At 40.9% G+C, this 12946-nt stretch overlaps 1 protein-coding gene across 1 annotated transcript in view; it reads right to left on the bottom strand.

Annotated features, from left to right (window-relative positions):
* LOC145496402 (uncharacterized) overlaps nucleotides 1-12946 on the bottom strand; it is a 42602-nt gene that overhangs the window by 2225 nt on the left and 27431 nt on the right. The window contains exons 22-33 of the mRNA XM_081476039.1: nucleotides 8818-12672; nucleotides 8268-8371; nucleotides 7069-7187; nucleotides 6264-6331; nucleotides 5339-5431; nucleotides 4684-4795; nucleotides 4556-4586; nucleotides 3835-3885; nucleotides 3437-3542; nucleotides 1743-1789; nucleotides 1245-1288; nucleotides 80-174 (exon numbers count right to left, since the gene is read on the bottom strand). Coding sequence (XP_081332165.1) covers nucleotides 80-174; nucleotides 1245-1288; nucleotides 1743-1789; nucleotides 3437-3542; nucleotides 3835-3885; nucleotides 4556-4586; nucleotides 4684-4795; nucleotides 5339-5431; nucleotides 6264-6331; nucleotides 7069-7187; nucleotides 8268-8371; nucleotides 8818-12672 — 4725 coding nt within the window. The remainder of the gene's footprint in view (nucleotides 1-79; nucleotides 175-1244; nucleotides 1289-1742; nucleotides 1790-3436; nucleotides 3543-3834; nucleotides 3886-4555; nucleotides 4587-4683; nucleotides 4796-5338; nucleotides 5432-6263; nucleotides 6332-7068; nucleotides 7188-8267; nucleotides 8372-8817; nucleotides 12673-12946) is intronic.

The raw sequence follows: 12946 nt of genomic DNA, 5'->3' as shown, positions 1-12946 counted from the left end.
CATTAAAGGTTATGACTGGTAACTTGAAAGGAGACTCTATTTTTTGACCCTGGAAGTGGAAGCAAAGAGGATATCGTACCTTCAGGCGTGGAACAGTATGGCACTGTGGAAGATTCTTTCACAGTAACTTCAGGAATCGGGCGTCTTGAAAGCAGTCTCGTCGCTTCCCTTTCCCTGTAGTAAAGAAAAAGTTCAACAAGTTACCTTGCAGCAACTTATAACCCTCAAGGACATAACGTCGTTACCAGTCGTTGATATAAATGATACCGTGCAATCAGTCGACCTTATCGCCTGAAGAAGACTAGCAGTAAGCAGTCGAAACGTCGCGATCTACATCTCAGTGACTACATCGTGAGACAAACGATAATACACTTTATTAATGATAAGGAAGATGGCCATTGCTATAGTTTTGCCTGGATTTAACGTTCGGTGACCCCTACTTTTCTTTCCACAAACAGACTTTATTTACTATTATCTCCACATTGTCTCAAAATGAACAAAAAAATCAATGTGGGAAGTTAAAAAAAAAATTCAAGATTTCTGTCCACGGGACATCGAATCCTGCCATCTTAAGGCTGCAAGGCGCGTGAAAGTATGGTCGCTAAATGCGAACTTGTTCTTTAAGAAGCCTCACCAGCTGACTAAACTCACTTAATAGGTCCACTTAAACAATATTTGGCAGAGAACATTTCACTTCAAAGATTCAATGACAATATTTCTGGGCTTACAGACACTGTGGCCTTATTCGCTAATGAAGCCCGATTTTTTCAGATTTAGGGTGTTCTTCCGGGCATGTTCTCTCCAAAACGAAGTCGGTGACCCCCCATTTTTTTTACATTTCTGACATAACTAACTCGTCATCTTACAGTGGTAAAAGTCTCAGAAAAAAAATCAATGTTGGAAAATTTTCGCGCGAACGTCCTTAAGGGAGGGAGCATTATTTTTTTTATTTTGAATGTTGGGGGGGGGGGGGTTGGGCAATTTTCTGGGGCACGACTTTACGTTGTGCATGATTTTTTTGAGGTGGGCAATAGCTTGCGCAAGCATTTTTTTAAAAAGTCAAACACAGCACCTGGATAGAAGAAAGCACTTGCTTCATTTTTTCCCCGTGGCTCCCCTTACACTTTTTTTTTCAACAGTTTTTTTTTGGAAATTGCCCAACCCCCCCTCAAGAAAATAATGGTCCGTCCCTAAGGGAGCAACGCAACGCAAAGAAAAAGTAACTTACGACGTAAACTCCTTACCCAGCGAATACTCTCAAAAATTCTTGAACAGTCATGACTCCAATCTAAGATAACAAAAATACCAATTAACACTAACGAAGGAAACAACACCATGTAATATACAATCACGAAACAAGAATGCCATTCGAGAAGGGAGAGGCCCCGGATTTTTACACGGACATTTCTCGCATATCCTCCAAGAATCATCCGCCCTAATACAGGAATATTCTTATTCTATGAAAACACAATGTTTCTTAGTCAAGTATCCTGTGTTCTACACCCTTCTGTAAAAGAAAAAAAAACGGAAGAAAATCTGACTAAACCCTACGACCAAAATCCAAATTCTCGTTGCAGTTTCTCTATATTGTAAAGGAAAAGGTGATGAGAATAAAGAAAATCATCAACTAAGGGATGCAGTCTTGATGTAGTTCTAAATTCTCAGAACTGACATTGAAGAGAATGTAAGGTATTCAGTAAGTAGAATACATCTTTCGAGTAAAGGACTAAGATCCAACCTACCCCACGTTCCAAGAACCATGGCAATTCCATTCTGTTCTTGTCCATATCTGTTAATAAGAAAAACAATTCAAGGCCTTAATGAATCACGCGGCGATTTAAATATTTCTTCCGCTAATGGGGCAAACTGAATAGAAAGCAATTTTGTAAAGGAACTCTACGTTTCAACAAGTTTCACACGAATCCGAACTTAACGTGAAAACCCGTTGAGGACTTAGAGTTCCTTCTTTTCCCAACGGCCCTAACGTTAGAATTTACATGTCGATGATAAAGAGTCCTACTTTTATCCAATACCGTTCAACTAAGACCCCGCCCACACTACGCCGGAGGAATTTGAGGACTGAGGTTTCACTCTGAAAACGCATCAAACGTTTTCCGTCCACACTACGCCGTAGACATTTAAAAACACAGCAATTACCGGTCATTTTGGACTTGTGACGTTTCGACCGCTCTTCGGTCATTATCAAGCAAGATGTAAGAAGTAAAATTTGCATAGATATATATAGCTACATATATAGCTCTTTTTTTTTTCTTTATTAATTAGTTTTACATGTTTTTTTTATTGTTTTAAGCACTACTTTGTAAATTCTTTTACATACTTTTTACATATTTTTACTTCATTAATAATTTTCACACATTCTTACCTCTTTGTAGCTATATATATCTATGCAAATTTTACTTCTTACATCTTGCTTGATAATGACCGAAGAGCGGTCGAAACGTCGCAAACTTTTACTGTTTATTTTTATTGTCAAATGTTTTAAAAAACCCTTACTGATTTTGGATTTGTGTTTGAGGAAACCTTGGTCGGGGAAACCACATGATTATCGTGACGTCATCGTTTCCGAGAAGCTCCGTTTTTAAAATGTTTTCCCTCTACACGAAAATGAAGAGGCGGCGTTTTCAAATTCCTTCGGTTTGAAGAGCGTTTTCACAAAGCTCCGTTTTCGTGACGGAGTTATTGTGGACGGTACGCCTAGGTAACCGGAAAAATAAAACTGCGTTTTCAAATTTCTCCGGTGGACGAAGTGTGGACGCTGCCTAAATCAAACTATATTTGCTTGTAATTTTAAACAAGATGACACTTTGACATTTTTCTACGTTATCAGTTTTCCATTTTTATTTTGTTTTGAGCGCTTGTATCCATTTAAGTTTCACGCATCAACCAAGGAGCAATTTCTTTCGTTTTTGTTCATCCTAGGCATTAAAGATGATTTCCAGTCCGTATTGCGCAATCTCGAGAGTTTGTTTGCGTTTCTTGTTTTGTTTCATGTAAGACATCACAAAATGAAAACACTTCGCAACTACTTACATGAAGTAAATCAAAGTTTCAAAACAACCGCCATTATGGATGCGAAGCAGTCGAAGCTTTATGCTCCGTTCTTTCTCATATCACTTGATGAAACAACTTCGCAGCTTTAAAAATCAATGAGGCTGTTGGAAAACGAATTTGAAAGGCCTCAAAGATAATGTATGTGGTTCGTAACGAAGGACCTCGATTCGCATTCCATCGAGTGAGATTTATAATGCTTATAAACATTAGGGTGCTGAGACTGGGCAGTACGGACTGGAAATCATCTCTAAATCAAACCAATATCGTCAAGTTTTGATTTTCATCTGTTTGTTTTGAGCATCTCAAATCACTCTTAAAATCAAAACACTGCACTCTAACAAGAGGAGAGAGACTGGTGACGCACCTGACAGAAGGATCACGTGTCTGTAGACGGAGATCAAATCAATCTGGAGCTTGAGTGAAGTCTGCAGATACCGCTGAGTAGCAGGCATGCCTTCAGCTACATAACCCTGATTAGAAAAAGAATTCGTCAGTGACGCTGGCGTTAAAATAAGTCATACATATGCCGTGTTTCGCAACAATATCTTCGCCCAAAACCGTGGGTCAATCAAATCTTACAACTTCCGGCACCCACTCGAACAGTACCGAAGAGCACCCGAAGAATGACGAAGATTAACGAAGATCACTCGAAGACAACCGATGATCACCGACCCTAAAACTCCGGCACATCAGAAATCGAAAACTTCGTAGTGGATTTAAATTAACTCAAATTTGCACTCTAAGTAGTTATAATATTCTCACCTTTTGAAGAACTGTGACGAAGCCCTCCTCCCTGTACTGACGGATAAGATTCTAAAGAAAAAAAGCACCTTGAACATCTAATTATTCTCTGGCTACATCTTGTTATACTAACTGAATTGAAAACTGAAATTAGGAATTTGTCTCTTTTTCATTACTCCGTTGAAAAACGAGTAAGGCTTAGACAGTCGACCAGCTTAGTGATATTCAACGATTGTAAACACACGTAAAGAAATTGTAATAAAGGATCTCACCTTCTCTCTAGTAAACTATTCAATGTCGAGGTTAGCCCTGCTTTTGGTGCGAAAACCTCGAACTTAAGGAGTGTTTTAAGTGCGATATTCTCCCTTGCACTATTTGTTTTTTCTTATAGTAATCTACTGTACTGTTCAATCTTTACGAACCCTGGAAGATGTGGCTAGATTAACAGAAGTGCTTGAACTGCATTGTAGTAATCAACACAATTTATTTATGAGAGTCTTTTGATTGAAACATCAAAGTGGTCGCCAGCAAAATCTCGAGGTCTAAATTTTTACATTAAGGTATATTTACATACCGGGTAAAATAACGTGGCGCTTAATATCAAATGCGAAACAGGGATCTGATCCTTTACCATACAAAACAAGCAAGTGGCTAGAAGGGGAAGCAGTTTTTCCTTAGCGTTCATGCACTTCAAGGGTCAGCGGCTGTGACAAAAACAACGACAGGTAAAGGTGTAACTTACCAGAACCTTAGAATCTCTCTTGGTTTGAGGCCTTTAGAGATCATAGAAAGAAAACAGTAAATGAGTATACGAACACGATGAAAAGAATCCTAAAAAGCGGTGATACTTCACTTGAAATCATCACTGACCTGTTCAATGAAAGCTTCTTGTAGCCATTTCTACTGATGTTCAAAACCCAGACAAACTTCTGATGAGCCAGGCTTTGTTCCTTCAGGTAGCTCAACAGAGCATCAAGATGATCTGTGGAGAATACGAAGATGAGAATGACCGACAATGACTTACAAGCCGAGGTTTGAGCAAGGAGAAATGTAACCTCGCCCCACCTTCTCCCCGCCCCCTCCTCTCCGCTCCCCTCCTCCCTGCCCCCCTGTGAAAGCAAGATCAATTCGCAAAAGGAGCCCCTTGAGAGGATCATTAAGTATTCACAGGGTCTAAACGAAGTTAGTCTCTGTCCACCCAGACGTACTCCTACAAGCGTATAAAGTACTGACAAAAAAAGGACCTAAAATGAATTACAAATCAGGCTAGAAAAGAAAGAGAGCCTAGCCCTTGCAATTCTCGCTGTAAAACCAGAATCATTTTTTTTTAACCACAGATCCTTGAGAGTACCACAAAAATATTCGCACCCAAAGTGCAAGTACGTTCAGTCTCAGGTAATTTCGATGTCCTCTCACAAAGCTGATAGCATGGAATTTTTAACCGCACTATGATTATGACCAAGACACTACCAATCAGAACGCTGCTTTATTTCTGCGAATTGTACGCCACAACATATTTTATTACCAATTTCAATGGTCTTCAGAATACTGTCATCAGTAAGCAAAGCACCGCCAGAGACAAAGATGTTCTCATAGAAGCGACTTCCCTCGATCACATCTGCAATGAGAGAAACATTTCAAGCAAAATGTTGCTATCTTTTAATCATTTTAATCACGTTTGCTTCGTTTTTGCATGGAAAAGGCGACTTGTATTTAACAAATTGACGCCAGTTTTTCATACGTCTGTCCTATTATCGATCATGAATTTCGTCATAACATGGTCAAAGCCGCTGTGGGTCCGCAAACTACTCCAACAATGTATGACGAAATTCATTGTCCATGACAGGACAGACGCGTGAAAAAACTGACGCCAATTTGTTTCTAACAATAACAACATTGCATAAATTATAAACTCGTGTATTTGTCTACCTATAGGAGAATCTTTGTCTACAATATTTGCCTCATTACCATAAGCGATACAGTTTCTGATGGAGCTACAAAGAGCTTAATACTGAATATTGAAAGGGCACAGCACGATTAACTGTCCCAAGGAATTTGAGCGCGATGTATTGAATACTTTTTGTGCGACGAGGGTTTAAAAGCTCAAAATGTTACAAAGAACGTATGAGCTCATTAGCGCTTTTGCCACACAGAAATTTTGATGTTTTTGAAAGCCAATTTCTCCTCGGATATTACACCCAAAGAGCCAAAAATTTCACCACTTACTAAGTGTCACAAACTCTTTAAGTTTTTCTAGTAAAATCGTGTCTAGCATGATGCCTTCTATGCGCAAAGTCGTATGTTAATGAGGAAAAATGTAAACAATGACGTCAGCAAAGACTCGCCTATTGACGATGAAAATTGGCCACTGAGTACGCGAGAGTGTCTGCAGTTACTGTAAAAAACGTAAGTTGATAAAAATCGTCAGTTTACTTAATCTTTAAGCATACCTGTAAGAGTGTTGAACAAGGAAAATCGGACAGACGCTAACATCTTTAACTGGTACAAGTTCGCCAACCTATACAAGAAAAAATCTCAACATAAAATCCACAATTCTAAACGAAATTGAACGAAATCATGGAAAATAAAGAGGGAGTCCTGGAGGATGGGAATAGGGAAATTCAATGGCAATAACTCGAGAGCAAGTTGAGTTCTGAAATATTCAGTCGTTGACCTCAGAGTGGAGCTGGCAAACAATTTTCGTAATCAAAATTGGAGCTTCTTCTTCGGATATGAAACACAAAGGTGAAGTCACTGTTTATCGATGCTTGGGATTCAATCACATTGATGTCCTTGTTTTTAAAAAATACATAATCTAGAAAGGAAGTCATATCAGCCTTAGCTGGATGGAGAAATCCGGAGAACCCGGAGAAAAACACTCGAAGCAAGGCGAAAACCAACAACAAACTCAACCCACATATGGCACCGGGCTGGAATCGAACCCACGCCACATTGGTGGGAGGCAAGCACTCTCACCACTGTGCCATCCCTGCTCTCCAAAAGGTAATGGATTGTGTTTGGTTTCAAATACGTTCACTTGTATCTGGTTCACAAACTAGGATCTGAATTTCGAGTTAAGCAGATGTACTGGGGAATATACAATCTGCCTCAATGTTGAGAAACTAACCTAAGACGGAGTTTCTTCACAAAGTGATCAAGAAATGCTAGCCAGTCAACCAATCCTCGTTTGTTTGTTTATTTGTTTGTTTGTTTGCTTGCTTGTTTTTTTGTTTGTCTGTCTGTTTGCTTGTTTACCTGTGAACAGCTGGTAAGTGTTTTCGTCTGATGAACACTTTCAGCTCTCGGGAATTCTCCTCCAAACACGCAGAGTCCTTAACGTCAACAAATGTTCCTCCTGCTTTTAACATGTAGTTCTTGAAAAAGCAAACAGACAAACAAACACAAAAGGCAGTTAGTGGTCAAAAATCCTTGATTCATGATATCACTAAGAAAAAGAAAGCTATTTCTGAGATGCCACTTGTCAAAACACAAATAATTAGAGCTGCTCTCAATCCAACATCCAAACTAAGACCATTGTCTCGCCACACCATTTACAAAAGTTGTTTTTATAACAACTGCAGAAATTCTCGCGCGCTCATTGACTAATTTTCATCGTCAATAAGCGGACAGACACGTGAATTTCTCGCGTTTTGACTTAATTTTGTCCCTTCTGCCTTTCTGTTATTGTAAAAAAACAAATTCATGTCAGTTTTTCATGCGTTTGTCCTGTTATTAATCATGAAATTCATAATAATAATTTCCTAGAACTTACCAGATTCCATTATATTTACATAACTCGAACATATTCTTTTAGAATTACAAAAAGGTTTTAATTTTTTTCTCTTTGTTTGGGTAGAAGTTCCTTGTGCAAGTTCTTCCTTATACTCTATGCATTCCTACTCTGCTTTAAAAGATACTGGTAATGTTCATGGTCTGTTAATATCTGCATCTTATTCTATGGAACAACACGATCTTAGGCCCCATCCGCACTACGTCGAGGAAAACCCATCAAATGTTTTCCGTCCACGCTACGCCGAAGAATTTAAAAACGCAACAATCACCGGCTATTTTGGATTTTGTGTTTGAGGACACTCGGACACGGGAATCACATTGTCATCGCGACGCCACCGTTTTCGTAAAGCTCCGTTTTTATGCAATCCGGTCATCTTGGATTTGTGCTTGAGGAAAACCCGCGCAGGGAAATCAGAAGATTATTGTGATCTCATTGTTTTCGAAAAGCTCTGTTTTCAAAATGTTCTCTGTCCACACTAGAAATAGAACTAGAAATAAAGTTGAAATATAGCTCCAGTTTAAAGAGCGTTTTCGAAAAGCTCCATTTTCGTGACGGATTAGTGTGGACGGTAGGTCTAACCGTAAAAATAAAGCTGCGTTTTCAAATTTCCCCGGCGTATTGTGGACGTCGCCTCATTTGAACGAGAAGTCATAAGAGTTACCTTGACTGCTTCACATTCTCTGTCATGTTCAGGTGAATACACATAGAAGTAGAACTTCCTGTGGCCAGCTGGTTTTTTAATCTTCTTCTGTGCGGGAAGTTTCTCTGTTGGTAAAGAAGAGAAGTTACTAAATTTATGACAAGCAGCGACGAGCAGCTAAGTAAGTACAACCTTCATTTAAGTGTCTGTGTGTTTAATTGGGGACACTAGTAAAATAGCAACACTAATTGACATACGGTACTTATAAAATTTAAACATTTAGAGGAAAATGATAAAAACTCATTGACTATGAGAGATCCTATGTTAGCTTATGTACAAGATAACACCGTAAAAGTTAAAATAATTCCATTAGCTATAAGGTTACAGCAATTGCTGTTGTTAGTTAAAATGTCGGCAAGCTTAGGAAAAAAAACAGTATAGGGCAGTGACTAACTGGTGGGTTGCTTCCCGAAAGATTCAAATGACAAACCCTGGTGGCACAATTTTCTAAGATGGATGTCAAAGCTGGTCCCAAAAGTAAGTTAACCAAACATCTAGGTGATAGACAAACCTGTATCGATGTAAGAAGTTGTCCCATTCCTGTCATTTGCTCTAGCATCTGTTGCAGTAACCACCCGGGGTTGCATACCTGCATTCAAGCAGCTCGATACACTCCACCCAGGCACAGAACCTATTTTGCTTGCATCACCATCCTGTGGAGAAATCGTGGACATGGGAATATTGCTGAATGATCTTGAAGGAACTGAAACTTCCTCCCCCACGGACACACCACTGTCAGATGGGCAGCTGCTGGACTCATGGTACAGGTAGCTGCTATGTGCTTGACGAAGGACATCCTCTAGGGATGACACAGTCGAAGCAATGGCTTCCTCTGCAATACGATCAAACGTTGATGATTGTCCTAACAAGTTTGTCAGATCACCTATGGAGCTGAAGATTGTTTGCTCAGCATTTGCCATGAAGAGTGGATCAATGGGGCTCAATGAATGCTCCTCTTCCAAGTCCTCCATAATGGCCTCATCAGGTCCCTCTGCACGTGTTCCACGATGCGCCTCCTCCAAGCCCTCCATGATGGCATCAGCAGGTTCCTCTGCAAGTGTTCCACGATGCTCCTCTTCCAAGCCTCCCATAATGGCCTCATCAGGTCCCTCTGCATGTGTTCCACGATGGGCCTCCTCCAAGCCCTCCATGATGGCATCAGCAGGTTCCTCTGCATGTGTTTCATGATGCTCCTCTTTCAAGCCTCCCATGATGGCATCATCAGGGTCCTCTGCGTGTGTTCCATCCAAGACAATGCAAGGTTCTTCCATCTGTGTTCCATCCACAGCGATATCAAGACTATCCACCAGAGTTTCATTCATAGCAACATCAGGTTCCTCAGCCAGTATTGATTTACTAGGAGGTTCCTCTGCATGTGTTCCACCCGCGGCAATGTAAGGATCTTCCATCTGTGTTCCATCCACAGCAATATCCTGACTATCTACCAGAGTTTCATTCGTAGCATCATCAGGTTCCTTAGCCAGTATTGTTTCAATAGGATCACTAGCCTTCTTCACCTTTGTTTTGTCAATAGCAGCATTTGCATTCTCCACCAGTGTTCCATTCTCTGCCACTGTTTCATCAGTATCAAGTTTCGCTGAAAGTGTTATATCCATAGGGTTGTCTAGATTGTCTACCAGCGATTCATTCATAGTAACGTTAGGATACTCCATCCGAGTTGTGTCCCCAGTAAAACCAGTATTAATAACCTGTGTTCTTTCAGTTTCAACTTTAGGATTCTTTGCTTGTGTTTCATCGTTAGTGGTTTCCAGATTCATCATCATAGGATTCTCTACTTCTGTTCTGTTCACTCGATTCTCCACCAGAGTTATATTCACTTTAGAACAAACCATACCACCCGCTGATTGGCTTTGCTTGGTCGATGTTTCAGTGAACTCTGCCTCCCCGTTTTTGCCTTCGAATTTGCCTGCTCTATTCAGACTTTCAGCCCTCTTACGACCCGGGTTAGCAACGCCTCCAGTTCCTGACGTTTCTACATCTTCAGAAACATCTTTATCACCGTCTTCACGGTCAGATTCAACCTCCATGTCACTTGTTGTCTCATGGCTTTTGTTACTTTTCGTCTGCGTTGATTCTTCCACAGGCTTTGGGAGACTACGTACAAAATTTGTTTCAATAGTATCATCAGCTCCTTTGACAACATTTCTCTCACTATCTTCTACCTCTTCAATTTCAGAGTAAAACTGCATTAGAGCAGTTACTACTGAATTATCCATAACTTTTCCATGCAGCTGCTTGTCATCCATGGTGTTACTTGTTTCTTCTTCTTGCGTCTCTGGCCCTGGTACAAGATCTGCCGAGTCACTGCTTGGTTCCAGAGAGATTTTTTCAGTGCCAGGAGGACAAATGTCTTCATACGTCGAATGCGAGCGAACACACCCAACTGGGATGGGTGCATGCAGTGGGTGGTCTACCCAAGAAGGGTCAAATCCATAATTACCTAGTGGATGTGTAGGAGCATAGACTGGAACTGGAACTGGAACTGGAACTGGAACTGGAACAATCCCTGCAGTGGTAAAGGGACTAGTGTGTCTTACAACTGGCCACACAAGATTCTGTTGAAAAGGTTGAAAGGGTGAAAAGCAAGATGTGACAGGAACAATGGGTGTAGTCACCGCATTTAAAGAAGGCCTCTGCAGAGCTGGTAAGTTTACCACCTTTGGCTGATTTGGCGTGGACACAATAGTAGTTAACGAGCCACTCTGTGGTTCACGGAGTTCAGCAAAACTCCTGACCGCAGATGACATCATGGGAGATCTGTTAGTCATAGTAGTATTTGTCTCCCCCGAATCAACACTATCAGTCTTGTCTTGTTCCAACACAACAGTGGCTTTATCAAAGTTTCCATCAATGTTAGTTTGAGCCTCTGCTGTTGCAGTAAATGGAGGTTTGTCTTCTGTGTCGTCAGTACCCATTTGAGATTCTACTTTGTTCCCTTCTCCAACTGAGTCGTCTTCCAAAGAATACTTTGCATCTTTAGCATCACGACTATCTGTGTGGACAAGGGCATTTTCCACCTCTTGGATGCCTTGTCTTGCAACACTTGCAGGATCTTGACAGCTCTCTTGGTCATCATTGACTTCAGCTGTCTCTTCCAAAACTCCTGCTTGCGAGCTTCCAGTCACATCCATCTTAGCATCTTCAGCAACAGTGTCCTTGGTATGCAACAGCGATGCGTCCGTTACTTCCTTTGGTGTTCCCTCCATACCCTGGTCGTGTTGTGTAACTTGAATCACCTGTGCTTCCCTCACTGACTTAAAATCAGCAGCGACACCTTGTTCTTGAGATGGTCCACCTTGTCCATCAATGACCTCTCCAAAACCAGGACCAAGTACGCCTTCATTTTCTCCATCTATAACTTTACCTCCGTTACCTTCACCATCTGAGTGGAGACCTGTGCTTTCCTCTAACACCTCTGCCACAGGACTCTCTTTCGCTTCATCCTGCTGTTTGTTACAACCAACCTTCGCTTCACTTGTTGGGCTTGTTCTCACGTCATCCCCCTCGCACAGGGTCACTTGATCTTCTACAAGATCATCACATGGCTGCTCTGCTTTGACAGGGATATTCTTTCCTGCCGATTTACTTGTCACACTACCAAGGACAGAGCCGTTTGCATCATCGTTTACAACGTTGCTGGTAGATACATCACCCATGTCATCTTGTTTTAAAATAATTGAAACCTCTTTATCACACATCAGGTCATCCTTCTTATCAATATCAATGGTGCCATAATTGCAATCATCAACTGAATTAAAATTTACGAGCCTATGTACAACTTCACTCCTCTCTGTGCCAGGCGATGCGTGGTGCTCCATACGCGTGCTATGTACAGTACATCTCTCAACATTGTCATTATTAACACTCTCACACTGTTGTAACTCCTTTGAAACAGAACTACAACTCTGCTCCTTGTTTCCGGAAGGAACTTTAACGCAATTGCTCTCAACATCCATGTCATCAAAATCAAACTCAAGACAGTCCGATGTCTCCAAGTCCTCTGTTTGTGGCTTAGAGCTGTGACTTGTTCGCCTCAATTGTTTCTTAACTCGACGGTACCAACGCTCTGAAGACCGCCTGACCTGCTCTGGAGTAAGAACAACACTGCACTTTCCAGCTAATTTAGCCGCGAAGTTCTTTCTTCGAATCCAGTTTTCAAATTGAGGTTTTTTCATACACGCAAAAACATAGATTTTCCAATCCCTCATATCATCTCCGACCGGTTCATTGCCACTGGTGCTATGTGCTTCTTTAACGACTTTGTTCCTTTTTGCAGCGTGCTTGGAAGATTCCTCATCACAGCCAATATTTTTTCCAGTAGCGCTTTGACTTGCTGACGTGAGTCCTATGACAACGGACAAATAACCAGAAATTAAAATAACTTACAGATCTCCCACTTTCTTTGCAATATTTAAACAATAGAATGTTTCTGTCGAAGAACTATCGGCTGATAGTTGCTCCACAGAAATGTGATGCTTGAAGACTCTCAGGAAAATATGCTAGTTTTAAGAAAATCACATTTTCAAGACGCAACCATCAGACCGATAGCTCCTAGACATAAACACTCTAATGTCGTTATTGCTCAACAATAAATTTTCTTCCGCGGGCCAGTTCAAAAA

This window comes from Orbicella franksi, chromosome 9 (assembly GCF_964199315.1).
Source record: "Orbicella franksi chromosome 9, jaOrbFran1.1, whole genome shotgun sequence".
Taxonomy (NCBI): Eukaryota; Metazoa; Cnidaria; class Anthozoa; order Scleractinia; family Merulinidae; genus Orbicella; species Orbicella franksi.
This window is presented reverse-complemented; position numbering and strand designations above follow the sequence as displayed.